The sequence below is a fragment of the Cibotium barometz genome, chromosome 46, assembly GCF_041138505.1.
Source record: "Cibotium barometz isolate CiBa-2024 chromosome 46, ASM4113850v1, whole genome shotgun sequence".
NCBI lineage: Eukaryota > Viridiplantae > Streptophyta > Polypodiopsida > Cyatheales > Cibotiaceae > Cibotium > Cibotium barometz.
In genome coordinates, this window is record NC_141091.1 from 9,639,776 (window position 1) to 9,667,686 (window position 27,911).

Sequence of the window (27,911 nt, forward strand, 5' to 3'; positions counted from 1 at the left end):
AGAGGGGGGAGGGGTGTAGGCGGGCGGCGAGTCCGATGAGAGGGAGCAGGGTCGTAGGTGGACAGCGTGTCCGCAAAGTGGGCGAGAGGGGGGAGGGTTGTAGGGTCCGGCGCGAGAGGGAGCGGGTAAGGTTGATGATTTATTAATAAGCTCGTTGTAGAACTAATTAATGTTTTTCATCATCTTTTTGGGCTCCATTGATTAGTAAAAGGGAAAAAACTTTGTGAACAAACGTTTAAAGGTTTGCATTGGAAAGAAATTATTGATGGATCTCGTCAAATATATATTTGACATTTTCCATGATCCCCCCTTTTGTTTTCATTTCGTTTCGAGTCTAGGGATCTTTTTTGGATGTGGCATGCATGCAAGAAAGTGTGTGACCATTTTTCTTCTCTCTTTACAGTTGCACATCAAATTTCTCTATTTCACTAGGGAGATTTCTCTTAGGTAGATAGATAGCTAGATTGCTCTCCTCTCTCTCTCTCTCTCTCTCTCTCTCTCTCACACACACACACACACACACCCACCAGAAAGAATCTTTTTATTTGTCACTAGTGCTAGAGAATCTCTTTGCAAGCACCACAATAGGTTGAGGGCATAGGAGAGCGGCAATTGGAGTAGGGAGGGGGGCATGGTTGCTAGCATTACAAAATGTGAGGTTTCAAGCTTGCTTGGATTTTCAATGTATTATTGATAATTTTTGGTATGTGAATATGGAAAAAAGTTATTAAGCGTTTTCTTACTTAATGATGTGCATGCATCATATTGAGCTCAATGTCACGGGACCCTTTTGTACTTCTTGAAGAAATAATTAAAAACTCATAAAATATATCAAAAATTAAAACAAAGACTTGAATTAAATTGAAATCAAATAGCATAGCATAACATAAAGAAAGGGAAATAAAATAACATCACCATCAAGACAAGATTATGGGCAACCCCGCCCTCGTGCCGTGTAGCTCTACTTCCACGACATGAGTATTTAAAGAATTTTATTCATAAAAATAGCCCAAGGAGCTAAGAATAGACGAGCGTACAAATTGGGCTTACTTTTCCCACTTTTGGGATATTGCTTTACATATTTTTAATCATATCAAAATCCCTAAGGTTTGTACCAATAAAAACCTTTGCCCAAATATAATTGCTATTGTGCCTTGTTACATACAATAACTTTGTACACATTTGCACATATATTAATCTTGTGCTCACTTGCATATTCCATTAAGTTGAGTCCTGCACAAATTAAATTAAACATATTTTTGTACGATTATTAATTCATCAAAAATATGATAAAATATATACCTATAATAACAGTCCTCCCATTTGAGGAAGCAACTGTCCTCAGTTGTGTAAGAAAAATGCCAAGAGAACATAACCTGTAAGGTAAACTCAGAGGTCCGAACATGGCTCAAAGGCACAAAGGCATAGCTTAGAGGTTCTTATGGACATGGAATACCAATCAAGAAAACTCGTGCGACACCAAAATTGGTGATCTCATCACACTGATTATTATCAAATAAAAAAATATATATACAAAAGAAAAATGATCATCATCTTCACACCACCTCTCAATCCACCAGCCATACGACACCTCAATCGGTATCCTCGTATAGTGCGACACCTCAATTGGTACCCTCGTATAGTGCGACACCTCAATTGGTACCCTCTCACTTCTCGTTTACTATACTCAGACACTATTCACGTTAGTTAAACAATTAATTGAACACATCAATTAATCCCAACGTCATCTTAAGATATAGACAACCCATAAATAATCAAATAATAGCCACACACATGTTTGCCAGGCATAAGTACTCCGAGAATCACCCCTCCATATACGAACCAACTGAAACAAACAGTGGAGGCAGCCACACACATGTTTGTCAGGTGTAAGTACTCCAGGAATCACCCCTCCATGATGCGAACCAACTGAAACAAACAGTGGAGGCATAAAAGCATGCCATATACGGGCGTCCCCGATATACAGTTGCACAAACGCATGAGAGGATGGCTTCATGATTGGTGTGGAAGGCTAGATCTACACATAATGCATATGCAAAATGAACCAATCAAATGAATGTATGTAAGATGAGTCTAAGTGTCCCATACCACATAGGTGCGTTGTACACACACAGGATGGTAAAAAGATAGAAGACATAAATGTGTTTGGAGTAAGTATATAAAACCAATCTGATGTCTCATACCACCAGATTAATTATATACATCACTTCCTTCAGAATAGAAGTTTGAGGCGGAGTGGCCAGTTCCATCTGAAACTTGAATTCCGACACAAATTTTCTCTATCTAGAAATTTTTTTTAATGTTACTGAACTAATCTTAATGTTGAATCTATGGTTTATTAATCAGGTTCTTAGATTGAAAAGATATTATATAAATATTTATGAAAAATTTGTATAAAAGGAAGTGAATATATACATATACATACCTCCATCGTTGTGGTGTCATTGAAATTATATGTCAAATGAATTTTGACACTCAAAGGTACGTGAGTTGTTAAACAGAATCCATGAGAAACTTAACATTATAACAGATAATTTGATTATGGATAAGAAATACTAACCTTGAGTTGAAAAGTTACTAGAGAGGTTGTGAGATTATAAACGAAGAGTAGATAAAATTAATTTTTGAATATATCAAAAGTTTAAGCGTAAATATAAATGAGAATGACTAGTAACAATTCTAACAATCTTGATTAAGTGAACAAGTTTAGATGATGAAAGATTAATTTACTTTTGAAGTTGAAATATACTTGAATAATAAACATGAAACTTAGCAATTATAAGATTGAGTTAAGCGTAAGAGAGTCGTACCTTATATATATCCGATTGCAATGATGTTCTACATTGAGAAAAATGAGAAACAATGTGAATGGATTGAATATAATTATTCTTCCAAACCTAACTAGGGTTGTATTAAATTTACAACTTTATGAGAAATAAAACTTATTATAGTATGGTTTGAGATTCTACGCAAAATTATTTTAAGCATGATGATTATTGTAAGGATAGCAATAAGAAACTTACTTGGAAGGTGTTCAAATTACTGTGTGGAAGATAAAGCATACATAGAGTTATTAAAAGAATTATTGACTAAGTTATGAAGGATAGCAGCTTACTTGTAAGTGTCGCATAGCTTTGCTACAAAATACATCATTAAAAGGTCACAAATATTGCAAGTATATGTGATATTTCAATTATGGAAAATAGAGGAACTTACTTGGTAGTGCTGGAATCATCATGAAAAAGAAATATTATTGCTCATGCTATATGGTACCAAACAATTTAAAAGTAGTTCCAGGATTAATATATCTTGAATTAATTATTACTAATTCTAAGCACATAATGCAACAATTAATGAATGGATTGAATACGTACTCATATGATGTTGGGGAAGCACATCTATTAAAGATTTCACGTCACATTCACACACTTTCTCTCTCTAAGATCATTTTCTCTCTGGAAAATTAACTAAAAGGGATGATTAATAACACATACTCTTACATATTTGAGATTCCCCTGGTGGGGAGGGATCTTACATCCTCCCCTACTTGAAGAATTGAGATTTCCTCATGTCTCACAAAATCAGGGGATGACCTTTTAGGAATCACTTCCTCTTTCTCCTATGTGGCAACCTCAACTGGGTAGAATTTCCATTTGAATAAATATTCTCTCAAGGTTCTAATCCTGATAGGCTTCTCCTGAACATCCAAGATGGTTTCTTTATCCCATCTTCATTTGGAATACGTAGCCAATTGTTGAAATAAAGACATCATTTTCTAGTTTGTATCCTTGAACCTTGTTTATTTTATGCGGAGGTTTGCTTTCCTGCATGATTAAGGTAATAATGGGAATGAAGAATCTATCATGAGTGATCCTATCTCTAACCTAGCAAGGGATTTGAAACCATGATTACTACAAGTATCCATGGTTACTTTACTACAAGTAAGGAAGCCTTCCTATTTAGTGAATCAATAATCACGTTTTCCTTATGATTTTAAAATCAAATTCTTGAAGAGTTTACATCCATATCCTCTATTACATGGTTAATTCATCCTTAGTAAAGATCCACTTTAGAATCTTATGGTCAGCTACCAAAGTGAACATTTTTCTAAGGAGATAATGTATCGGCGGCGGTAAAGATCCACTACCAAAGTCAACACTTATCCAAGGAGATAATGTCCCCATAACTTTGAGGTATACACTATTCTCTGTTGCATGTTTAATTCATCCTTAGTAAAGATCCACTTTAGAATCTTATAGTTAGCCTACCAAAGTGAACATTTATCCAAGGAGATAATGTCTCCATAACTTTAAGGTATACAACTATCCTATGTTTAATTCATCCTCAGTAAAGGTCCACTTTAGAATCTTATGGTCTACTAAAGTGAGCATCTGTCCAAGAAGGTAATGTCTCCATAACTTCAAGGTATACACTATTGTAAGTAATTTTGAGTCATTGAGGACATAAATTTTCTCATGCAGTTTGATCTTTGGGTCTTGTATGCCATGGGACATCCCTCTTACATCATAATATTACTCCAATTGTAAACCCAATGGAAAACCCATGAACATCAGTAGTTACTTCAAATGGCTAGCCAAATTTAGGTAACTTCAGAATAGGGTTAGTTTACCAAACTAAATTTTAATTTGTCAAAATTTGACACAAAATGGAACATCTTGATTTAGAAGTACTGTCAATGGAGAGGCTATCTTGGCATATTTGGAAATAAAAATCTGATACCATCTAGTTATCTCTAAGAATCCCGTGATTTCTCTCAATGACCTTGGCTTTGGCCACGGGCTTTGGCCAATCTATAATGGCATGTACCTAAGCTAGGTCAGCTATACTATTTTATCCTTCGAGAATATAACTCTGAGATACTCAATATGATTAGTGAAGATACTCAATATGATTAGTGAAGAAGGTGCACGTTTCTCATGATCGACAATATCCTTAGAATGAACTAAAATATCTTCAAAGAAGACAATAACAAAATCATCTAGGTGTTCCCTAAAGGTTTGCAGACCTTTCGATTAAAGGTAGCAGGAGTATTTGTCAATCTAAAGAGAAAAGGCTTTGCATTCTTGAACAAGTGATCCAAAGATGGATTAAGTTTCCAAAAAAATCATTTAAAAAGAGCTACTTTATCCATGGCATGAGAAAATCAGAGAAGACTAAGCTTGGTGGTAGTCTTTTATAGTATTCTCTTTTGGGGACAAATTCAAGAGTTTATTCATCTTGTCTTCCTAAAATTTTGGAGGGTAAATCCTTTGGCCAAAATATTGCTTTATATCATCCCAAATCGATTGATGTTAGATTAGGTGGTTGGATTCCTTCCACCCAATTTGAGCATTTGTGATCTTTTTTAGATGAGCGCAAGAGCCATCTTGCTTCTTTCATTGTATCGGACCATGTCAAAATATTTATCTATGGAGTGGATCCAAGTCTCCACTATTTCTCCCAAATTTTAGGTCTAAGTTGAGCCTTGTGGGAAAAGCCTCCTTGATGTCATTATCTAAGGTTTCCATGGAGGATTCAACACTTCGATGGGGACCATGGTGCATCTTTTCTTGCCTAAGAAAATTATATGTTTATCTTAAAAAATAGTTCAACTCCTTTAGCCAAACAAGCGAAAGCATTGATATTGGCCTATAATTATAAATTTTACTCTAGGAAGGTACAATCTAAGGTGTTAAAGCCTAGCTAAATACTCATTTAAGGAAAATTAACTCCTCCCACACGAATTCTATACTCTTTAATGAAACTCAACTTCTCCATTTTTATGGTTAAGTTCAAGTTAAAGGAATAGTATGGAAGGTAATTTAGGTCAACCACAGTAACTCCTAACTATCCTCATCCTGCAAATGATGCCATATAATGAGTTGCTAGTATACAGCTCTCCCTGAAATAATACTCCCTACACACTAGGTAGTATTTTAAAACCTTTAGCTTATCTATTTTGCCATGTGCTTGAATACAACATGACTAGCTTCCTAATCTTGTGAACAAGGGCTTGATTTTGGGCCATTCTGCATTCAATTTGATTTTGGGCCATTTACATGCTTCTAAAGTTCATTTTAAATAGAAGACAAATCAAGTTTATGGAAATAAATATTTTCTTTCATTTCATTCTTATTTATTTACAATGGATAATTTTGATCATAAGAGCTCGAACTCTCTCTTAATGACACACCATGATAAACATGGGCTAACGCATGTCGAGGAGCTCTGATCCTATGGTGAGGTGGTATAAAGTAACTAATGACTCAATAAATATAATGATAGAGTCTGATAAATACTAGGGGATCAGGGTCCATAAAGTACCAACTCTTTCATGATTCCTAGCTTTTCTAAAACATGACAATGGAGATATTTTCCTTCAATCTCTTGGTCTCGCTTGTATAGGTGAAGATCCCCCGCCCACCACTTGTGCCTACTATGATCTACTGGGTGGGGAACTAGAGGTCCTTAAAATGCCTCACAAGCTTGACTCCCTCTTGGAACCCTCTAGAAGTAGGAATGTGCTATTATATTTTCCTCAATAGAATGCCTAGGAACTCCAAATAATTATGGCCTAGCCATTTACTAATCCATCTGAAAAACAAAACCTAGTAGGCAATTTGGAAAATGTAAAAACCACACTTTGATACCAAATGTAAGATCCCTATTGGGCAAAAAAACTATTCTACAGGAGTCGGGTGACTCACGATGAGTAGCTATCTCAGTGGCTTCCCGAGGCATAACTAAAAAAGTTCAGTACTAAGAAATGTAGGTGAATCCTCCAAGTTAATTAAATAACTTTTAACAGTATCTCTACAGTTTACTTTTCTAGTCCTAAAGTTGTTTTCTATTACACATAAACAAATCATGGATTGATCTTAACCCTATCTGACCCATGGGCTAGCCTACCATCCAATACGTGGTTTCGGTGTTCGAGTACACACCCACTTGTCACTTTTACTATCACACACACCTCAAAAAACATACACGCGCACACTCCTCTCAAGATAATAAATCAAACATCTTAATATATTCCCGAATCAAAATTTATACAAAAAATCACCATAAACCTTTATAGCTTGAGAATTACACACACTCCTCTCAAGATAATAAATCAAACATATTAATATATTCCCGAATCAAAATTCCCACTTAGAACCACTTCATCTAGTTAAGTTATCATCTCATTAGGTAGCTTGTCCACTCATGGGTCACTTTGGAGATGCTTCGTCTAGTCTAGGCCAATGCTAGGGAGCCTATCCAGTCATGGGTCACTTTTGAGATGCTTCGTCTAGTATGGACTAGTGCTAGGGAGCCTATCCACTCCAAGGCTGCTTCAGCATTCATCACCTAGGCGTTGTGGGACACCAAGATGGGTCAAGGTCTCGGGTGACTACATTCGTGTTATGCCTTCATGTCCACTCCAGGGCCTTCAACATTCCTCACCTAGGTGTTTCGGGACCAAGATGGGCCAAGGTCTCAGGTGATTGCCTTCATGTTACGCATCCTACAAATGACCTCTACACGATGAAAAAACCAACCTATGTGGTACCTTCATAGGCCATTGTGCCACAAAACATTGTGTTTCACAAAAACATTGAAATACTTCAATCAAATTCATCAAGCAATTATCAACAAATAACTATGGTACATAAACCATTGTAAGTGTGGGACAAGACAACTTAGACTTTTTCTAAATGAATCTCTACCCACAATCCACACGGTCTATCTCCATAAGACAACTATGGTAACTCAACAAATAACGATGGTAAATAAACCGTTGTAAATGGGACAAGACAACTTAGACTTTTTTTAGATGAATCTCTACCCACAATCCACATGGTCTATCTCCACAACAACATCTCTTTAAAAAATGATGGTTTTATTACTTTCTTCTAAGGCTATCATCCAAGATACCTATTTCTCATAAGTAGCTTCTCAAAATAGAGCATAGTTTCACTAGAAATCTTGTTAAACCGAGGGTATTTCTAAGGTTTAATCCAAGGTCATTGGGATCTATTTTGGTCCATATAACCATCAAGAGAACTTTTTATTAAAGCTCCAAGTTATGGTTTGATCAACATCCCAATGATGCTTGCATTCATGTGATAAGTACCTCATACTAAGCCATGCCAATATCTCTCTTGTTGTGGTGAAGGGTAAACATGTTAGTCATAAGAAAGAAGCTTTTAAGGACACTAGAAATTAAGGTCTCTTAAGGTTCTCACCTTCTCAAGAGCATTAAGCCAAAAAAGAGGGTTTTCTCTTCTCATTTCCTTATAGGCATTTCTACTAGAAAGGGAGAGTACCACAAATTTATTGTGAAGATTAATGTGCTAGACTATGAAAGGATCCTTTCTTAAGATAAATTGAAATGATAGGGGATTTTTCTATTATATTCTATAAGCTTTAGAGCAAAAGAACCATGCAAGAAATTGCCACAATGTACTCCACTTTGAAGTCATTTCTCTAAATAAAGCTCTTCTTCCTTTAAAGGCCTAAACTACCTCATGACTAAAGGTCATCATTAAGAGGTAATGTTTTCTTTTGGAAGACTATAGGCACATGACCTAAGGGAAACCATTTTCCTAGCTATTCCCATTTACATAGATGCACCCATTTCTTAAGGATAATAGTGCTCTCTTACATCAAGGATCTCTTGGTTCTTTAAGTCCCTAAATCTACCTGATTCAATTATAAACTGAAACTCCTAAAATAAGATTTAATTAGCATCTAAACACACCTTAAAATATCTATGGAAGGGCTTGTGCATACTTTTATCATTGAGGGTAAAGAGCACTAGGTTATTCTGCACATATTTCATGATCTTAGTCCATAAAAATCCTCAATTTTTAAACACAAGGTAGCTATAATTTATGTCATATTGATCCTAAACCTACCCTTAATTTTGCTAATTGACCTCCAAAGGATAGCTCATTAATATCTATCACCATGTAAAAGAAATGGATAGTTCGTTAATATCTACTGTCACCAAGTAAAAGAAATGGATAGCTCATTAATATCTATCACCAAGTAAAAGAAATGGACTTTCAATGTCAAAAAGGAATCCAGGAGTTTATTGGCATATTGAAAATCTTTTGTGTGTTTGAGAATGGTGAGTGGATGGATATTGAGAGAGAGAGAGAGAGAGAGAGAGAGAGAGAGAGAGAGAGAGAGAGAGAAGCATTATCATCTATCTTTGTAGTTTAGCAAGTGGCACATATGTTATACTAAAGATGCAACACGCTTCATGCATGGTCATGGGCAAGCACCATGCTTCATTGATTGGATGCAAGTGACTAGACACTTCTTCACGGTTTTAGACACGGGTGAGAAAACACTTCTTCACGGTTATGGAATTTTTAATTAGGCACACTCCTCATATTTACTATGGAGATCCATGGTGTTCATTACATCCATAAGAGATGGAGCACCTTGCTATTCCCTTAGGCATGCTTCATTGATGGTGGACACGAGTGAGTAGACACTTCTTCATGGTCATGGAAATTTTAATTAGGCACACTCCCCATATTTATTATGGAGAGCTATGGTGTACATTGCATCCATTTCTTTCTAAAAAGAGATGGAGAACCTTGCTACTTTAGCCCCTTTCCTGGTTATGCATTTTCTAGGACCTTTTTCTAAGTTGTTTATGGGTCTTTACTTTGGTTATAATGCCACGTATTCCTCGAAAAACCATTAAGAACCTACCTCAATACTTCAAAGAAAAGTTCATCCATAAAGAAATCAAGGAATCATTAGGAGAAATGTGGACTCAATTTTGGGTCTTTTAGTCCTAGAGAGAGAGTGGCATTCAACCAATGAGGAAGAGGCTTCCGTAACAAAGAAATTCGGCATTTTCAAGCAAGAATTCAAGTAAATAGAGTAAAATTATGCTCAAAATGCATCTTAAAATAACATTTGCTCAACTTAAAATAATAATAAAATAATACTATCGAATCTTTGCATGTATGCTAAAAGATAGTGGTAGTTAATGATAGAGAATCTCTAAGTTTTCCCCCAAAACTAGCTCTGATATTTTTCATCTCCAACATAGTCATTCTTTCTTTTTCTAAGTCTCCTCCAAATTAAGCTTTCATCTTCTTCTTCCGTGTGTCTTTTGCTACACAAAATGGCAACCTGTAGAAAGCCTCATACTAGCATTTCAGCTATTACTGTATTCAATACTTATAATATGGACGATGGGACATGGATACCATCTACAATTACAATCGAGAGCTGGGTACTTTTACACAGAGAAGGAAGAGGAAGAGGAGAAATGAATTTGTGGAGCCATTCAAAGGACAAGTTAAAGAGTTCAAGGTATGTGAATCGAGCAAGCATGTGACAGAGGTACTAATACAATATGTTTTCCAGCATGTAAGACTTGAGGGTGAAAAAATTTCCTCCTAGTCTATCACGATATCGTCCCAACTGAGTAGTATCTTAGTCAAAGCTTATTTTGTTTTAAAAGTGTTTAATTGTTGTTATTATGTAGTTTTTTATCCATTCAATCTTGTCTCCTTATTATTTTAAAAGTGTCTAATTGTTGTTTTAAAAATGTCTAATCTTTTGGTTTTATGCAGATATTTATCCATCCAATAGGATAGACTGGTATAACCAGTGGAGAGTATAAGTGGGATTTTTGACGCTTTCCATGCATATGTAGGAGAACAAATTTACAAAGGAAGAACTCATAGAGATCTTGCAGACCACGTCATATTTTTCTATGATATGCAGTATTTAGAACCAAACACGTCTTCTAGATGGGGTCGTTTGACTCCATTACCCCTCCCATTATTTGGGAGCAAAGATTGGCCATTGCCAACTTCACAAACTAATGAAAGTTATAGGATCAGGCTGTATCACAACATATATAAGTCTCTTAAGGCATCTGTTTTTGCAATAAAGAATGTTAAGCTTACTATTTTTATGCCTACTATTGAAGTGTTTGTTGACTTTTTCTTTGATGAAGAAGTAAGAATTACTTCAATAATGTTTATTTGCAAGTCAAGTAAGGCACTGGACTTTTTGGACAATGGTTGGGACAGGAGAAAGACAGAAGGCATCATTTCTATTTTGGAGAAGAAGTCAATAGTTTGCAAGTACATTATTAGCTCTCAACACTACACCAAATATCATTATGTTAATGGCAACTTTGTTCCATTAGATAAAGATTTGGAGTCTGATCCCGAGAATACGCCTCTCGTAATGGAAATATATTTGGAAGGGAAATTGCTTACAATGCTGAACACACTATATAAAACATCTCTTTCACAAATTAGAGAAGACCTTACATATGAGGAGATTGAACAATTGTCAAAAGATTATACATTTACAATGGATACTAAAAAGGTAAACCATTTATATTTACATTTACCATTTAGTATGCTGTGCATAACATTATGTAAGATACCACTAACAAAACCCCTTTTTTATAGGTGCCAAGGCAAAAAGAGAAAATGACTTTCTACAAAGAATCTGTCTCTCATACTATTCACTTGATTAATCGTTGAATGATGACAGTATTGAGACATTGTAACTTCAAAAGAAATTGTATATATGAAAGATTTTTTTCTTACAAAACAATGTCAGGTCTCTTACAAAATTAATGTTAATGTTATAAATGTAAATATAAGTCTAATGATGGTGACACCGATTAGAAGAGTCAGGGGCACAGGAGCGACGCCGTGATTGAGAGAGGAGGTCGACTACGCTTGAGACTGAGGGGACCTTCGATTTTGCTCCTCTTGCAGCCTTTCCATTTCTTCCCATAGTGTTTCTTCTCTTTCCCTCTTCGCCTGCAGCTTGCCTGCAGCTTGTTGACCTGCCTCCTAGATTCCACCCACTCATCCACCTCTGCTTACAGTCTGTAATACTCATTCAGGGCAGCCACATGTTCTTCGACTTGTCTTTGTCGCTCCTCGTCTCGCTGACGTATTCTTTCTACAGCTTCCCTTGTAGATTTGTCTGCCCTCCTGATCTCTTCTTCTGCACGATCATGGACAGCCAAAATAATTATTTGTATAGATTTTGTCTTGAACTGTTTTACATGCAAGGGAGCATATTTGTTCAGACTTATTTCCTGTACACAGAGAAAATCTTTGTTAGGGATATAATAGCTATGTTTGATTATGCAAGTCTACGTTACAAACATCACTTACATCAGGAATATCAAAAAATTTCTTTATTAAAAGATAGGCATTTAGGGCCGTCCTCCATCCACCCACAGTTGACATCATTTGGCTAGACTGGCACCCTTATCCTACGATATGTCATGTGTTGTACAAGGTTCGGCTCCATTAGGAGATGTTCCAATGCATATACAAACTTTTGAGCTTATCCGAGAGGTCAAAAAACAAGCATCAGCTTATCCTGCTTAAATAAATCTACATGCTTGTCGAAGAGGGAAATGTCAATCGGGACTTACTCTCTAACGTGGCCATGATATTGTTGACCAGAGTTAGCAAAATAACATGTGTTTTGCTCAATATCGTACAAAAACAAACTCCAATGTCGGCTGAAAAAAATAGAGGACATAGGTGTTATTAAAGAAAACACATATAGATTACCAAATATTTGATGTCAATAGAACCAGTGAACCTCGACTTGGCAAGACTTGTTTTCATGGCTTACCATGAAGAGTGAGATTTTGGATTAAACCTTCATTTCCAATGTCCTTGACTGCATTATGTAGATCTTTCCATCGATTAAACATCTTTTGCTTATTTTTATCTCGACAGTCTTTGAGGCAGTATGACAAAAAACTTTTAGCTTTCACACCACCTATTGATGATTTTCTTGGTACTTTGCTGCCCCCTTGTGAGACCGCTTGTCGTCCTCAATTTTAACATGCCCTCCATGCAAGCCAATGTTTGATAGCACTTTTTCTATTGCTTTGATTGCTTTTAGAGATTCTTTTTTAGGCTTTAACGTCCATGCAAAGCATATGTACAAATACACCAACTTCTCTACAATTCTACATAGTGCATCCAATGTGCATATGTGCACTCTGGATAGAGGAATATCAAGCATTGCTTTGAAGTATTTATCTTTTAAATGCCTATCAGGAGATTTCTTTATCTTTTAAATGCCTATCAGGAGCTTTGTTCCATAGTACACGATCTAAAGTCTTGGCACTTGACATGCAATATAGACATGGACTCTTTGCATTTGCACCTTTCCTTATGCTATACATGCATTTTAGAGTCTTCAAATCACCTGCCATGTGCCATTCCACTTTATAGTCACCGAACCTAGGCACATGAAGGGCCCTTCCATTTCTTTACTCACTAATCAGTGATGGAATTGTAGTTTGATGAAACACACAATGCAAAATTTTAAAGTCTTCTTTATTCACTTGTGTCATAGGAAGAAGCTCATGTTTAATACAAGTTTCGTGTTTAAATTATTTCAACGTAATACACAGTCATATTCAATGATAAAGAAGATACCTCAAAAGATCCAAGTGGCAATATGTTATTCTCCGATTGAACACTGAAATATCTTGCATCATCTTTTGTAATAGTAACCCTCTCCATTTTTCTGTTCTTTAAAATCTCACACTCATCTAGCTTCAAAACAAATTTTAGAACTCCTTCTTCACATTCTTCTTGACTAATCTCAAAGAACTGAACTCCGTACCTAAGCAAAGCTTCAAGATCAAAGAAAATATTATTGTGCTCGTTAAAGAGTACATCTCTGTCTTTAGCAACGAATGTTGCTTCAATATGTACTGGTGAACCAAGCTTCTCAAACACCTCTAAGTTCTTCACATGTTGGCGTATAGACTTTACTTGCATTGGTTTTGGAAGTAACAAACCTTTATGCTTCTTCCTTTGACATTTCTCTACTAGTGTCTTAAACAATATACTATATGCTTTCTAAGAGATGCGAGTCTCATCCAGCATTGCTTTGCACCTGAGTTGCATCGAGCTGGTTCTTGTTCATAAAAGAAGACACATGCTTCTCATTGATTTTTTGAAACTTCTTTTGATACATCTCTTCCACTATTCCTTTTGGTACCAAATGACTGTAATGCACTCCAGCTTCGGAATGTACCTTGGACTCTGGATGAAGTAAAGATCTAAAAATAGAATAACATCAAATCTGATTACTTATTTCTAGTTTCAAACAAAGAACCTAATCTAAAAAGAGAAATATATATGAAATAAGAATTAACATTACCTTACAACATGTACTCTCTTATTCATCCCTCCACTTCCAACTTTCATTTTCTCTATGCGCTGCAAAGTTGCCTTCTTCTTTTACGTGGCCCTAGTGTTGTGTCCTTTCTCCTTAAAGCATCTAAAATCTTTTTCTCCAAGTCTTGAATTGTTTCTTTGTTTGCCATAAGCTTCTCTGCATACCACCCATTTAGTTTTTTTATTTCAGTGTTCTCTATCTATAGAAAATCCCTCTGCTGTTCTGCAACCATCGCTTTTGTTTCCAAGTGTTGGGCATAACCCAACAAACCTTATCTGCCATCACCCGTGAAATGTAGTAGGTTTGTATTGTTGTAAAATGGAGGTGGTGCATTTGTAAATGGATCCTTGGGATACATTGACCCATCGATCCACAAGTCCAAATGACGCTCTCCATTATTCCTAGTCCACATAAAGATAGTAAGTATCATATGTTCTTTTATATGCACCATTTCTACTACTGTTACTGAGAATTTGAGTGTCTCCATGTGTTGTTAAAGGTGGATTAATTGGAATCTCCAAATTTGGATTAATGTTCTTATTTGCAAAGCTAGTATTTTCTGTCATCATAAAACATATTAAAGAATTGAAACAAGAATTAACTTGATTAGTAAGGAAGTTTTTTTTAAAGTTTCAGTAGGAAAACCCCCACGGTCGAGATGATGATTAAAGCTTTCCTCGAATCTATTAAATGCATAACTACCTCAAATCTATGAAATCTTGGTTCTGAAAAGTTTTACGTGCATCCAACAAAGAATGCCGCCTCATGATGAAACCTCATTGAAAGAATATCTATATTTAAATATATTTAAACCTACTATTATAATAGTAAAAAAATGAGCCGAATTGCAAATTTGGATATGTTTTAAACCTTTTTTATTTTCTCTCTCTAAGCTGAGTTGGCACTTCTTAGAGGGCCCAAAATTGAGTCCACATTTCTCCTAATGAATTTTAAACAATATTCCTTGTAAGTTGAACATGTCAAATCTCTAAAAAGTTCCTTTGGTGTTAGATAAGCCAGATGTGTATGTGCCCCATTTGCTTGTGAATGTTATCTTGTGCCAATCCTTTGGGTCTATTTCCACTCGATCCATCAAGGAAGCTATAAGGTTTCTTTCCCACCATCAAGCACATGTTCGATAATGTTTTGTAATGTTCCATAAACGTGATCCTTTACAGTATCCACATTAATATTTTTGAGGTTTACACAAACTCTAATCTTTATGTTCTTTTTTAGCACGTACACAGTTTTACTTTCAAAGTATGGTCCTTTTTAAAGTGGTCACTGTCCCAGTCGCGTGGACCAATCTTGCTTCTTGCATATAGGGTCTACCTAACATGCACTCATAAATGTTTGGCTGCTATGCAAAGTGCATTACCATGAAAGAGTGGCCAAAACTTAGGCCAAATTTGATTTTTAGATCATGGGTTTTGTAGTGGCCCCATTATAACCAACTTCGTTAATTAGATGTTAGTTTCCCACACTTTTCCCCCCATTTTTAGATCCTGGGTTTTGCAGTGAGCCCATTATAACCAGCTTTGTAATTAGATGTTAGTTGCCCCCACTTTTCCTAGCCTTACTGCTTGGTGGTCATCACCATCCAAGATTGTTGTTGTTGTTGTGACTTGAAAGCCCTTGTTATTCGGCAGTGCCGCATTCACATATCGTCACTCTCAAAGTGGTGACCCAATTTTTTGGTACGCATCCCTTGCAAAGTAGGCTCTTCTCCTTTAGACTCATATGAGGTTTTTGGTGTAGGTTCCTCTTCCATGCCTGCGCTAAGCCTCTCCTCCATCTAGTCTTTTATGCCCTTACATAACCTTGGGCTTACTTGAAGAAAAAAGTCGATATATATCAGGACTTTAGAAAAGAGAAAGGTGGTGAGCCTCATAATATCTGAACTTGAGAAGAGAGAAAGGTGGAGAGACTCGATTGTGTTGAAGGTTGCGCTGGTCTACAGGTCAGTTCTCCTTGTGTGATACACATGGAGCTATAAGACCTTAGGGGATTCTTTATTATCATCAAAGGACCCCATGACTCCAACCCTCAAGCCATTTGGATCACTGGTCTCATGACACTGCACAACTGAAAAACCAATCGGTGCTTTTTGCTTCAAAACGACATCATTTGGGCATTGAGAGCATAATATTTGGGCTCAATCCTCTCCTATCAATCAAAGTTAAAGTCCTTCTCACATTTCCCCTTGATTAGCCCCTTTGGTAAGCTCAATTTTGGCCTCCATCTCTCAACCCTCTTAATCAGTGTGTATAAGAAGGTAATTAAGCTCATTAAGCTCATATTGGAAAAAATAAGGGTGTTTTTGAGTTTGCTAAGCATCTATGCATATCACATTGCCCCTTCATGAGTGTTGGGAAGCCCAAAGGAGCATATTCAAAATTTTCAGGTTTCAGGATTAGAACGCTCACATTGCAGATTTGTTAAGTTTGAAGTTTTTGGAAATTGAAAAGTCTTCTCTTGCATTCAAATCACTTCATTTCTTGATTTTGCACTTGAAAACCTCATGCAAGCAGCACTACTAACCTTATATGAGAGTAGACGCTAGCAAATGACTAGTACTCATTGCTCTAAGACCCTCTCAAATGGTAGTAAAAGCACAATAAAACAAGTTGAAAAATTCAATGGGAAAGGCTTTCATACCTGGGCTATGCAAATGAAGGATCTCCTCATGCACAAAAAGTATGTAAACTTATTAAATACAATGCACATGCTAATCCTAATGATGAGTAGATAGAAAAGGATGAGCAAGCACTTTCACTCATTGAGCTACACCTAGGGCCTCATCTTATCCATTAGATAGACTCTAAAGAACATGCTAAAGATGCATGGAAAGAGTTGAGTCAAGTGTTTAAGGCTAAAAAGCCAAGAATCAAGAAATTTATCTCAAAATTGAATTCTATGGGATTGAAATGAACTTCAGTGAGTCACTAGTACAATTTGTTAAAGCGATGAAAAGCATAATGACACACTTAGGTGGCATAAATGCTAAGATAGGAGATAGAGATGCATTAGCATTCTCTTAAAAAGCATGCCAAAGCAGGACAATGCATTGGTGACTAGACTAAAAAATTTGCGAGAACCAATCTTTGAAGAATGTGTATCCTCTCTTCTTGAACAAGAAAAGGAGCTAAAGCAAGGAAGCACAACTGCGGAACACACACTCTTCAACAAAACCACCAAGAAATGCTTTCATTGCGGAAGGATAGGGCATTACCCAAGTGAATGCAGATTCAAGCACAAGCCAAAGTGTGACCATTGCAAGAAGCTAAGACACAAAGAAGAGGAATGCAGATTCAAGAACCAAGCATCCAACTACATGGAGTCTTCATCTCTTGCAACGAGGAGATTCCCAATGATTGAGCAAAGAGGAGATCACCAATGATAGACTCTTTAAGAGCTACGTCAATAGAATTCACTACCCAAGCCTATATTTAAGCCTACATGTTGTAAAAAGGAGTCACCATATGAGTGGTCGCCTATCTCACATCATTTCTGTTGTTTCCACCACACCTTACCACACCTGAAGTAGCTATGTCGGCACAAGGGGGGTGATGACATGTTATAACCAAACCTTACCACCTGAGAGTAGAAAATCAAGCACCCAAGGGGGGTATAGGTGTTGTAAACTTCACTATAGTAGCCTAAAGATATGGTACCAACAAGGAGAGGTGTTGAGAAATATGGTGCCATGGAGCACAAGGAAGGTAGGAAGTGAGTGTCAATCTAGCAAACAACCACATGAGCAAGTATGAAATATCCCACATGAGCTAATGAAGCCAAGTTGTATTATCCACCTTATATAAAAGGGGTCATTTTTAGCAATCAAATCAAGCAAGCTCTCAAGTCTCTGTATGAGTACAAGTCTCAATCTTATAACCTGATTCAACTTGAGTCCAAGCTTTATTAGGCTGCATCTACCTTAGCTTAGTGTTTTGAATCATCACATTTTCTCACAACTTCATAGCCATCTTACTAGAAATACTCATGTTTTGTAATAGAGACTAACCCATCTTTGCATCTCCAATGATGTGTACATGTCTTATCATTACTTGGGTACCATAAGAACAATTTTGAAAAGCATGAAAGCATGTTTTTATATCGCGCTTGAATGGGAAATATTAGCCATTCCGAAAGGGGTTGTTGATGCACCCCTGGTCATATTACGGTAAAATCCATTAATGGAGAAGAGAGATAAGTGGTGGGAAGGACTAACCCATCTTTCCATCTCCAATGATGTGTACATGTATTATCATTGCATAAGAACTATTTTGAAAAGCAAGGAAGCATGTTTTATGACATGCTTGAATGGGAAATAGTAACCATGCCAAAAGGGGTTGTTGATGCCCTTGGTCATATTATGGTAAAAGAAATATTACTTGGGAGGGAGATGGACATTGGACTACCATGCAAGGGTGGGAATTTTTTTATATAAGAAGCTACTTTGTACCACTCCCCGCTCCTTAACTAATTATGGTTGTTGAGGTGTATAGGTGGACGGTGATTAGTACTCGATAGTAGTAATATGGTCTTTGTGTCATTTTTTATCACTTATTACTACAAGGTTGAAGCATGTGAATGTAATGGTTGAAAGGCTATTTGGAAATAGGCCTATCTTTTTGCAAGATACATTGTTTGTTTTTAATGCTTTCTTAGTATTTTGTAAATACCAACTATATTTGATAGTGTAACTACTCTTTGTGATTAAGGCTTTGCAATTCTAAAATGGAGACACGGACGAGTATATGCAGCATGAGAAGAGTGAGAGTACTAGAAGCAAGTTCAAAAGGAGGTAGAGCTTGACTCCCTACGAACAAGTTTAAAACAATCAAGAAAAATGTAAGCACCTTGTTATTTGTCATATTGCTCTACAACAATTTACTTTGATTTACTTTTAGCAATAGAAGTGTTGAAAGTACTATTCTCCAGTTTCAACAATGAAATTTCTCATCTACACAAGGAAATGGCACTTTCTTCTATGATTAAAGTTTCAAGGAAGACTTTGCCACCTCCTTGCCATATCTTGTGTATGGTCTTTTTTTCTAGAGGAAGTTTGCCATAGTCAAAATGATTAACTTCATTAGCAATTGATGCTAGATAACACATTGTTATATGAGGGTTTATGTGAGAGGTTTCTTTATATTCAAAGATTGAAGCATCCACCTTATTCCTAACGATTATTCTCCAAAGTTCAGCAAGTACACTCCTAATAGCATCCTTGTTTCTATAATCAAAATCAATATCTATGCAAGGAGCTATGAGAGGTAACAGAAAGAATGACGAGCTCTTATTCAACCACCTGTCATTGTTTTTGTTTTTTTAAATTTCTATACGTTTTTGCTATACTGTTTTTTTTTTGTTTATTAGATGTCCAATAAGCAAGTCCTTTCAGCCAATTGTTTGCATTCAACGAGAATTCACCTTCTGTTCTATTCCACTTTAATGAATCTTCTCTCCTTCTCTTCTCTCCTTCATAGGCTCCTCTCGACTCGGTTACCCTTCCACAGGCTCCTCCCACACTCTGTGTTGCATGGCTTCAACCTGCAACAATCTTCGATGGAGAAGTCCCATGACTGAGCATGTGTTGGCTTCCATGTGGTGGGAGAGACCATTGTCTTGATGAAATAGTGCATTATCTAGATAGTATAGATGCAAGCGTGCAGCTAGGCGCACATTCAACCTCGAGATTTGCTAAGGTTCAAAGCTTATGTATGCTGATGTTGCTGGTTTACCTATAATGTCCATCTTGGGTATCTAAATCTTGATTTTTGTCTTGTAAGCCTTTCTATGTTGATGTATATAGGGAATGCATATTGCCATAGGAGTTAGAGACGCCAGGCAGCTTCCACAACAGCTGGTGTGGGCGCCCATCAGTTGCTATGCCCTCGAATTGATCCTCCTGCATCAAAGGATCAGGTTTAACATGATTGTAATGCTTGATTTTCAGAGCTTTGCAACATGTAAGTATTGCTTCTTTTTAGCAAATTGATTTCAGAGCTTTGTAACATGTGGATTAGTGCTAAGGTAATATAATTTTAGAATTGAAATTTTGATTTGAGTACTTTGCTACTAATCATATGGCATCTATTTGAGTATATGCGATGTGTTTTTGGAACTTTGATATATGGCTTTAGAAATGGATTTACTTGAGCTTTTAGAACTTTGATAGATGATTTAAACATGGATTTCTCTGAAAACACACAAATAATTTTTGTGTTTACTTACATATAAATTTATATATAAGTATTAAAATCACAATTTGATGTAGTGGAGAGTTAGTACACTTCTCTCCAAAATTTAAAAGAGCCAAGGAACGTGTCCGTCCTTGAAAGAATATACGATTTTAGGAATGAAAAATTGATTGAGCACTATGGTACCGAGCATATGAGATCTGTTTTTGGAACTTTGATTTGAGCACTAAGTACTAAGCGTTCATCAATTTTTGGATGCCTGCATATAGAACCGGGATGAAGAAGTGCATGAAAACTTACTTGCGATACTGTACATGATGGATTTAATAAAATAGTATCATCACTACTAGATCACCAGCTAAGACTATTAGGTAGACATAATTCTGTGCAAAGAGCCAAATTTGAAGGTGACAGTATGTATTTGAGGCCCAAACCTCAGGTTTTAGCACTATGCCTAGGTGTGCACTCTGAGTGACAGCTTGCGAATCAGCCGATCTTTGGGAGACACTTATATGCAAGGTGGTGAGCGCAATCTGTGTAAGACCTCTGTTAGGGTTCTCCCATCTGAGCGCCTTCTAGTTTTCACTATCCAAGACATGCGCCTTCATGGTCTCAAACAGGCACCATGGTCGTGGTATACACACATGCCTTCCCAAAGACCAGAAATTCAACAAGAGTGATGTTGATCCAAGTCTTCATGTTGCAAGTCAAAGGATAGCCTTGTGATCATTATTTTGTATGTTGATGATTTAAATCTCACTCACAATGATAAATCCCGTATAGATGCTCTCAAATAAGCTCTATCAAGACATTTGAGATGACCAATCTAAGAAACCTCTCAGATTTTCTAGGCATCAAGACATTTGAGATGACCAATATAAGAAACCTCACAGATTTTCTAGGCATCAGAGTGTTGCAGACAAAAAATGGAATTCTTTTCAACCAATCAAAGTATGCCATAGAGTCATTTGAGATGTTCATATGTAGGGACGGAAGTCTGTTTCCACTCCAATGGAAGGGGTAAAGTTGGAGCTTCTAGAACATGAGCCAAATAAGGCAACAGTTTGTATCACACTCTAGTTGGGAAATGATCCTTCTTTTGATGACTGGTCTGCCAGACCTCTGCCTGATCCAGTTGCAGGTCCCACCAGTGCAGAAGAAGCATTAGGGTGCCTCTACACAGTTTTGGCGTGAACTGATCAGGCAGCCACAAATTAGGGAGAAATGATTGGTGCATTTGCACCCACCTGTCATGTCTCCGGCCATCACTGCCTGTCATTGAACTCGCATGTTAACAGGCACACTGTGGCAATCACCTCAGATGGGGTGCAATGGGCCTCTACAGATTTGTGTATTTGTTGTGCCCACAGATCCCACAGCACACCACTAAGAATTAACCCTATGGACCAAAACCAATGTGCAGGCAACCATGTGTGTATCCGCCCTGAATGGTTGTCCATTTCCTACACATCAAGACAGTGCATAATGGAGGTGTATCTAAGTTACATAACACATCCAAATTGATTGAACCAATTCAGATTTTAGCAAGACTTAAGTATTCTCCACATGATTCTTTGAAGTGGTGAACTTGATTTGCATCAGCTACTATAACCTCCCTGTTTCTTGTTAAGGATATAAGCCTTGTGACCTGACTACAGTCTTTATATGCATCCATGTTTGATGCTGGATGCATAGGATTTCCTGTAGATATTTTAAGCCGTGGTCAGCTTCTATGAGTGGGAACACATTCCTTTGCCTACTCTACACCAACTCCTTAGCTCTTTTCTCATCTGATGTAGCGGGTAAATGCCCATTTGTGCGTAATTTCCTGTCACATCCTACAGCAAATGCGCCTACTTCTTTCTCATGCTTACTCCAACTCTCGCAAAGTGTCCTCTTGCACCATCTCTTTTCTAAAATTTTCCACCTTGGCTGCAAAATTCCTCCAGGCCAGCATCAGCATAGATGTTTGACATCAGGACATACGCAGCACCCTCCTTGGGCTGCAGATTCACTGCATAGTCAAATGCCTGTTTTGCGAGCTCTAAATTGCCATGTGTATGACATGCACTAAGCAAGCTCAACCAAATGGTCAAATCCGATTGCATTGGCATCCTCTGCAACATGTTTGCAACCCTTTGAAAGTCCCCTGCGCGCCCAACAAGACCTACCATAATGCCATAATGCATTATGTCTGGATTTATGTTATAATTGCTGCTCATGTATTCAAAGTACTCAACACCTTTGACAACTAGGCCAGCATGACTGCAGGCCGAGAGTACTGACGTGAACGTTGATTGAATAGGCTCAATACCTTCCAATTTCATTTTTTCATACATGTACACGCTCCCTTCTCCTGTATAACTAGCAATGCATGCATTCCATGATACAACATCAGGATCAGAAAGCCTATCAAATACTGCTTGTGCATCTACTATGCTAGCACAACTTGCATATGCATGTATTAAAGTGGCTGCCATGAAGCCAATCTGGTCATACCCGAGAGAGACAATGTCAAAGTGAAGCTGTTCACATATCTCCAAGCTTCCTCTTTCAGTGCAAGCTTGGAGAATGCAGATAAGCGTAACATCATCCAGAGTAGCAAATTTTTTTTGCATCTGCTTGTAGAAGTGTAAGGCCTTCCTTCCTTGGCCCTGCTCAACATAAACTGAGAGCATTGCAGTCCATGACACATTGTCGTGCACAGACAATGCACCAAATACATTCTCTGCATCCTCGATGGCCCCACACTTGCCATACATACAGACAAGGGCAGTGCCAACAAGGACATCTGAAACATAGCCCTTCTTGCATGCATCTGCATGCAATGCCTGTCCAATTTCAAGAGACATTACTTTGATTGGCTGTCCCTTAGTTTCTATTTTCTCTGCAAGGGTGGCACACGCCTTGAAGGCAACCACAAATGTCCCTTGATCTGGACTCAAACCTTCCTTGTGTAGCTTGCTGTACACTCGTAATGCGTTTTCTGCCTGGCCTTGTTCTGTATATGCTGAGAGCATTGCAGTCCAAGACACAATGCTGCATGGGGACATTGCAAGGAAAACCTCCTCTGCTTCCACAATGGCCCCACACTTGCCAAACATACTCAAGAGGGCCGTACTAACAAAGGCATCCAATGTGAAGTCCTTCATATGTGCATCTGCAAGGAGTGCCCGTCCGATTTCCAGAGATATCATTGTAGCTGATACTCCCTTAACAAGCGCTGCTTCTTTTTCTACAAGGTTTCCACATGCTTGAAGGACAGACACAAGTGTGTAGTTGTCTGCACTTACATGTTCCTCTTGCATCTGTCGGTACAACTGTATAGCCTTATCTTCTTGGCCATGTTCTACATATGCTGAGAGCATTGCATTCCATGCCACAACATCACGTTGGGACATCATGGTGAACACATCCTCTGCTTCCACAATGGTCCCACACTTGCCGTACATACTCACAAGGGTGCTGCCAACAAAGATATCTGATGCAAAGCCTTTACCATGGGCTTCAGCATGTAGTTTCCTGCCCTGTTCTAGGTCTGGTATGCTGCCACAAGCTTTGAAGAGACTGGCAAAGGTGTGATCGTTTGGTTCCACACCATCGTCTTGCATAAATTGATACATTTCAAGTGCTTTTCGCACTTTGCCACACTCTGCATAGGCAGATATGATGGCAGTCCAGGAGAAGACAGTGCGGTGAGGCAGTCTTCTAGATACAAGGCATGCATCTTCAATGGCACCGCATTTTGCCAGCGTCACTACCAAGTAGCCGCCCAGAAGGCCAGTCAGGTTGTTGGGGCTATATTGGGCAAGATGCGCATGGACTCGCTTAGCTTGAGCTAGGGCCTTCCTCCTGTTGCATGCCTTAAGGAGACACATGTAGATGCCCGAGGATGGGGCTGTCTGCATGTGGGAGAGGACATCAAGGGCTCTGTCCAGCTGTCCTTCCTTGCAAAGTGTGTGAAGAAGCCGGCCATTGGAGGAATAAGCAGACAAACTCTTCCTTCCCACCTCTTCATGTTGTTGTGGGTGAAGAGAGGCATCATCATCACCACCATCACCATCATTATCATCATCATGGAGGGTCGACAGGCAAGAGTTTACCTTGGGGGGCTTGGGGCAGTTGGGCAGTAGGAAAACCTCTTTGGAGGCCTTTTCTGTGTGAGTGGGGTTTCTATTGTCGATTCTCGAGTAGTCCAACCAATGTGATGGACTAGAGATGAGGACATCTTGCCTCTCCTGTTGTTCTTGTCGGTGTTGTTGTGGGGATGGGCTGCTTCTTCGTTGGTTCCGCTGTTCTGGTGCTGCTTCTGATGCTACTGCTCCCAGTCTAAGAAGCAGTGGACAAGGAAGAACCGCCATCTCCCCTCAAACTCTTCAGATACCAGGACACCTTAATCTCGTTAAAAGGTTAGCAAGTCAAACCTTCATCTTGCCCAATTCTACGCAAAGCTTCCACAGTCCACTGCCCTGTTGCCATCTCGCTTGAACTTTGTAAAGGTTCTCTCCTCCAGGATAATCGAGAAGCAGGCAACCAGAGGAGGAGAAGTGTATGCATAAGAAGGTGAGAAGAGGGAAGTGTAAGCGTAAGTGGAGAGAAAAAAAGAGAAGGGTCAAGAAAAAATTGAATCTACAGCACTTTTATTTTTTAAGGGAAAAGAAAATCATTGCCACGTCGAAGCATTGAGAGGGCAGCATTTCTTTTGTTGCCTCATAGCTGCCTGCATAAAGACAGAACTGTAATACTCAAATGACCAGATGCAGGTATACTTGATAGCCCATGGTAGGAACACACTCCCACTACTATTGTTTACCCTTGAGTGAGGTTCTTGATAGAAACCATATCGGAGATTTCCTGCCACAGAGGCTTCCCTTATCACCTGGAGCTAACTTTGTATTGAAGTAACAAAAACTCTAAGCAGGCAAATGTGCATGATTTCTCAAATGACATAAGAATCTATCTTCCAGTGTTATTTTTGCCCGGTCCAACACATACCCTTGTAGGTGATTCAAAAAAAAAAACCAGTGCTTAGCTCTTGTCCATGTGATTTACCAACATTTCCTCAGACCAGATTGTCATAAGCAACTTTGTATGAAGGAAAAAGAACTTTGCAGTTCAGCGAATTGATTGCTGGTCTCCCTTACTTTCTTTGTTTCCCAACATGGAGAGCTCGCCCTTCTCCAATCTCACTCCTGAGTCACAAATTCCCAAAAAAAGACTTAATAGTGGGGTCGATCTATGGAGCTAGACACAACAAAGAAACACCCCAAGCTCGGCAAGAATTATACCTGACAAGGATGTAAGATGGAGTTGTGAACGTGGAGCAGCATACTTCCAAGCGTCTGCATCCAAGAGTTTCTCCTCTTTACGAAGGGACTGCATGAGATCTTCCATCAAAGCTGCAGCAAGCAAACGAAGATGGACAAATTGAATGAAGCAAGCCATTCGATGAGCACAAAGTAAAGATGAGCTACCATAATTGCAAAAAGTAAGGCCTTGATGCCCTTAACGCAGATGGCAATCCATAAGATGCTCTAAACGCAAGAAACATAAGTTGCCCTCAACGAGGAGAGTGAACCACGAGTTGCCCTAAGGCAGCGCCAAGTTGCCCGAATTTTACAAAGCAAGCCATAAATCACCCTAAGGAACACTGATTGCAAAACTCAAGCCATGCGCCATACATGCCATAACAAACCCTAGAGCCAAAAGGTAGCCATGATCGAATAACATGGCACTACATACATAGACCTGTATAGTCCTAATTAGGCCTTGATATGGCCTAACTGCACAGAGTGGGCTATGATTAACCCTAACTACAAAGTACTAAGCCGTGAATTGCAAACCTTACGCCTCAAATTACCCTAACAAGCACTGATTTCATTGACAAACCCTCATAGAAAAGAAAACATCGCCATGACTTGCAGAGAATGTGCCCTAGTTGCGGCAAAATGAGCTGCCCGACTCGCAGAAAAATGGTGAGAATCGCAAGGGGGGCATGCCTCGTTGGGTCTCCAACTTGCGATCCTCTACGAAGGTGAGGTCTTCGGCAAGGAGCGCAAAGAGTTTGTCCTCGGCAACTTGCTGGAGAGAGAGGGAGAGGCCTGTAGCAGATGTTGTAGAAGAAGGGCCAGGCCTTGTTGTTGCTGCTCCTGGAGGAGAAGGGGGTATGTTGCTGCCAGTGCCAGCACCTGAGCTGCCTTGCATCATCATCGATTCATCACCATCATCATCATCATCATCAAAATCGATATCTCTACTCTCTTAAATTGCATAGCCAAATAAATAAATAAACGTATATATATTTTATTTTTACAAGGTGCTATGGAATAAAATTCTTTGTATGTTTTGTGAGAAATATTCACTAGCATGCAAAAGAGGGAGAGATGTGCTCGTGGAGAGAGAGAGGGAGAGAGAGAAACAGAGAACTCCATATATCAAGATAAAATAATGCAAGAGAGAGCAATTGCAAAAGGAGAGTGGGTTAGTGGAGTGTTTAATCCTCTCGTGTGGGTGCATGCCCATCGTACGTCGACAGGTGCTCGACGTATTGGGTCTTGCATGGCAGTGGCCTCTAGCGGGTGGCTTCTACACGAGGATGAGGGGGCGATTGGATGGGAGGACCCGGATCCGAAGGTAGAGGAGGAGATGAAGCGCAAAGGTGAGGAGGTCGAGGTGGAGTGCGTCAAGAGGAAATGTGTTCCTGACTGGCTAAATGAAAGACTCTGTAACCAAGTGAAGAGTAAGGTATGCCTGAAGTTATCTAACCGAAAAGGTAAATTTTTTTAAGCACGTGAAAGTGCAAGATACCGTTCATGCCGTGAACCATTTCCTACAGTTTCACGACGTGAAACATTCTCTGTAGTATCACGGCTTCTGAAACAGAGCGATAGAATCAAAAGCAAAATCAAATTGGGTTGACAAATAGCTTATCAAATCGTACATACATGCACTTAAGATTTGGAAAACTCATCGGAGATGATCTTACGCCCGACGATAGTGCATCGAATCACCCAAGATCTTCCTACCAAAGAACTGTGGGATCAGGACATTCTGCAATCACATGCCTGAGTGTTTAAGAAACCTGACCATCACTGAAACTAGTAGCGAAGAGTCCATGGAAGAAGGGCTGAGGTATGTTGGGTTTGGGGAAGAGGAGAAACCACCCTCCCCAACCAGGTCCAGTGGTATCATTGATATCGCCCAAGAATTTTTTGGTCTCCAAACCAGCCATGATGAAGAAGCGCAATTTGCGGGCATGGTTCCGTCAACCAGCGTTGGACTCAATCCACGATAAGAAGTGCCATTCCAAACATCGAATTCTAGGTTGTCGAATACCGGCAGCCCTCAAATAAGACGAGACATAGAAAGTGCGGCTAGGATGGGTCAAATATTCTTCCCCACCATCGAGGAAGTAGAGTTAGACCTCAAACGGAGTGAGGTGGAATGATAACGAGAATTGAGCTTAAGGAAACAAGAGCT

The 27,911-nt window shown here is 38.6% G+C and overlaps 2 protein-coding genes across 2 annotated transcripts; both read right to left on the minus strand.

Annotated features, from left to right (window-relative positions):
• Positions 1-21,345: 21,345 nt before the first annotated feature.
• LOC147611852 (pentatricopeptide repeat-containing protein At5g39350-like) lies at positions 21,346-24,793 on the minus strand. The gene has a single exon (XM_086783732.1). The coding sequence runs from the start codon at positions 24,791-24,793 to the stop codon at positions 22,346-22,348; it is 2,448 nt and encodes an 815-aa protein (XP_086639858.1). The 3' UTR covers positions 21,346-22,345.
• On the minus strand, positions 21,346-26,686 carry LOC147611853 (uncharacterized). The gene is made up of 3 exons (XM_086783733.1): positions 26,432-26,686; positions 25,721-25,831; positions 21,346-25,624 (listed from the first exon to the last, which is right to left on the minus strand). Exons 1-3 carry the CDS (start codon positions 26,640-26,642, stop codon positions 25,548-25,550), a joined length of 399 nt encoding a protein of 132 aa, XP_086639859.1. The 5' UTR covers positions 26,643-26,686; the 3' UTR covers positions 21,346-25,547.
• Between the last annotated feature and the right edge of the window lie 1,225 nt (positions 26,687-27,911).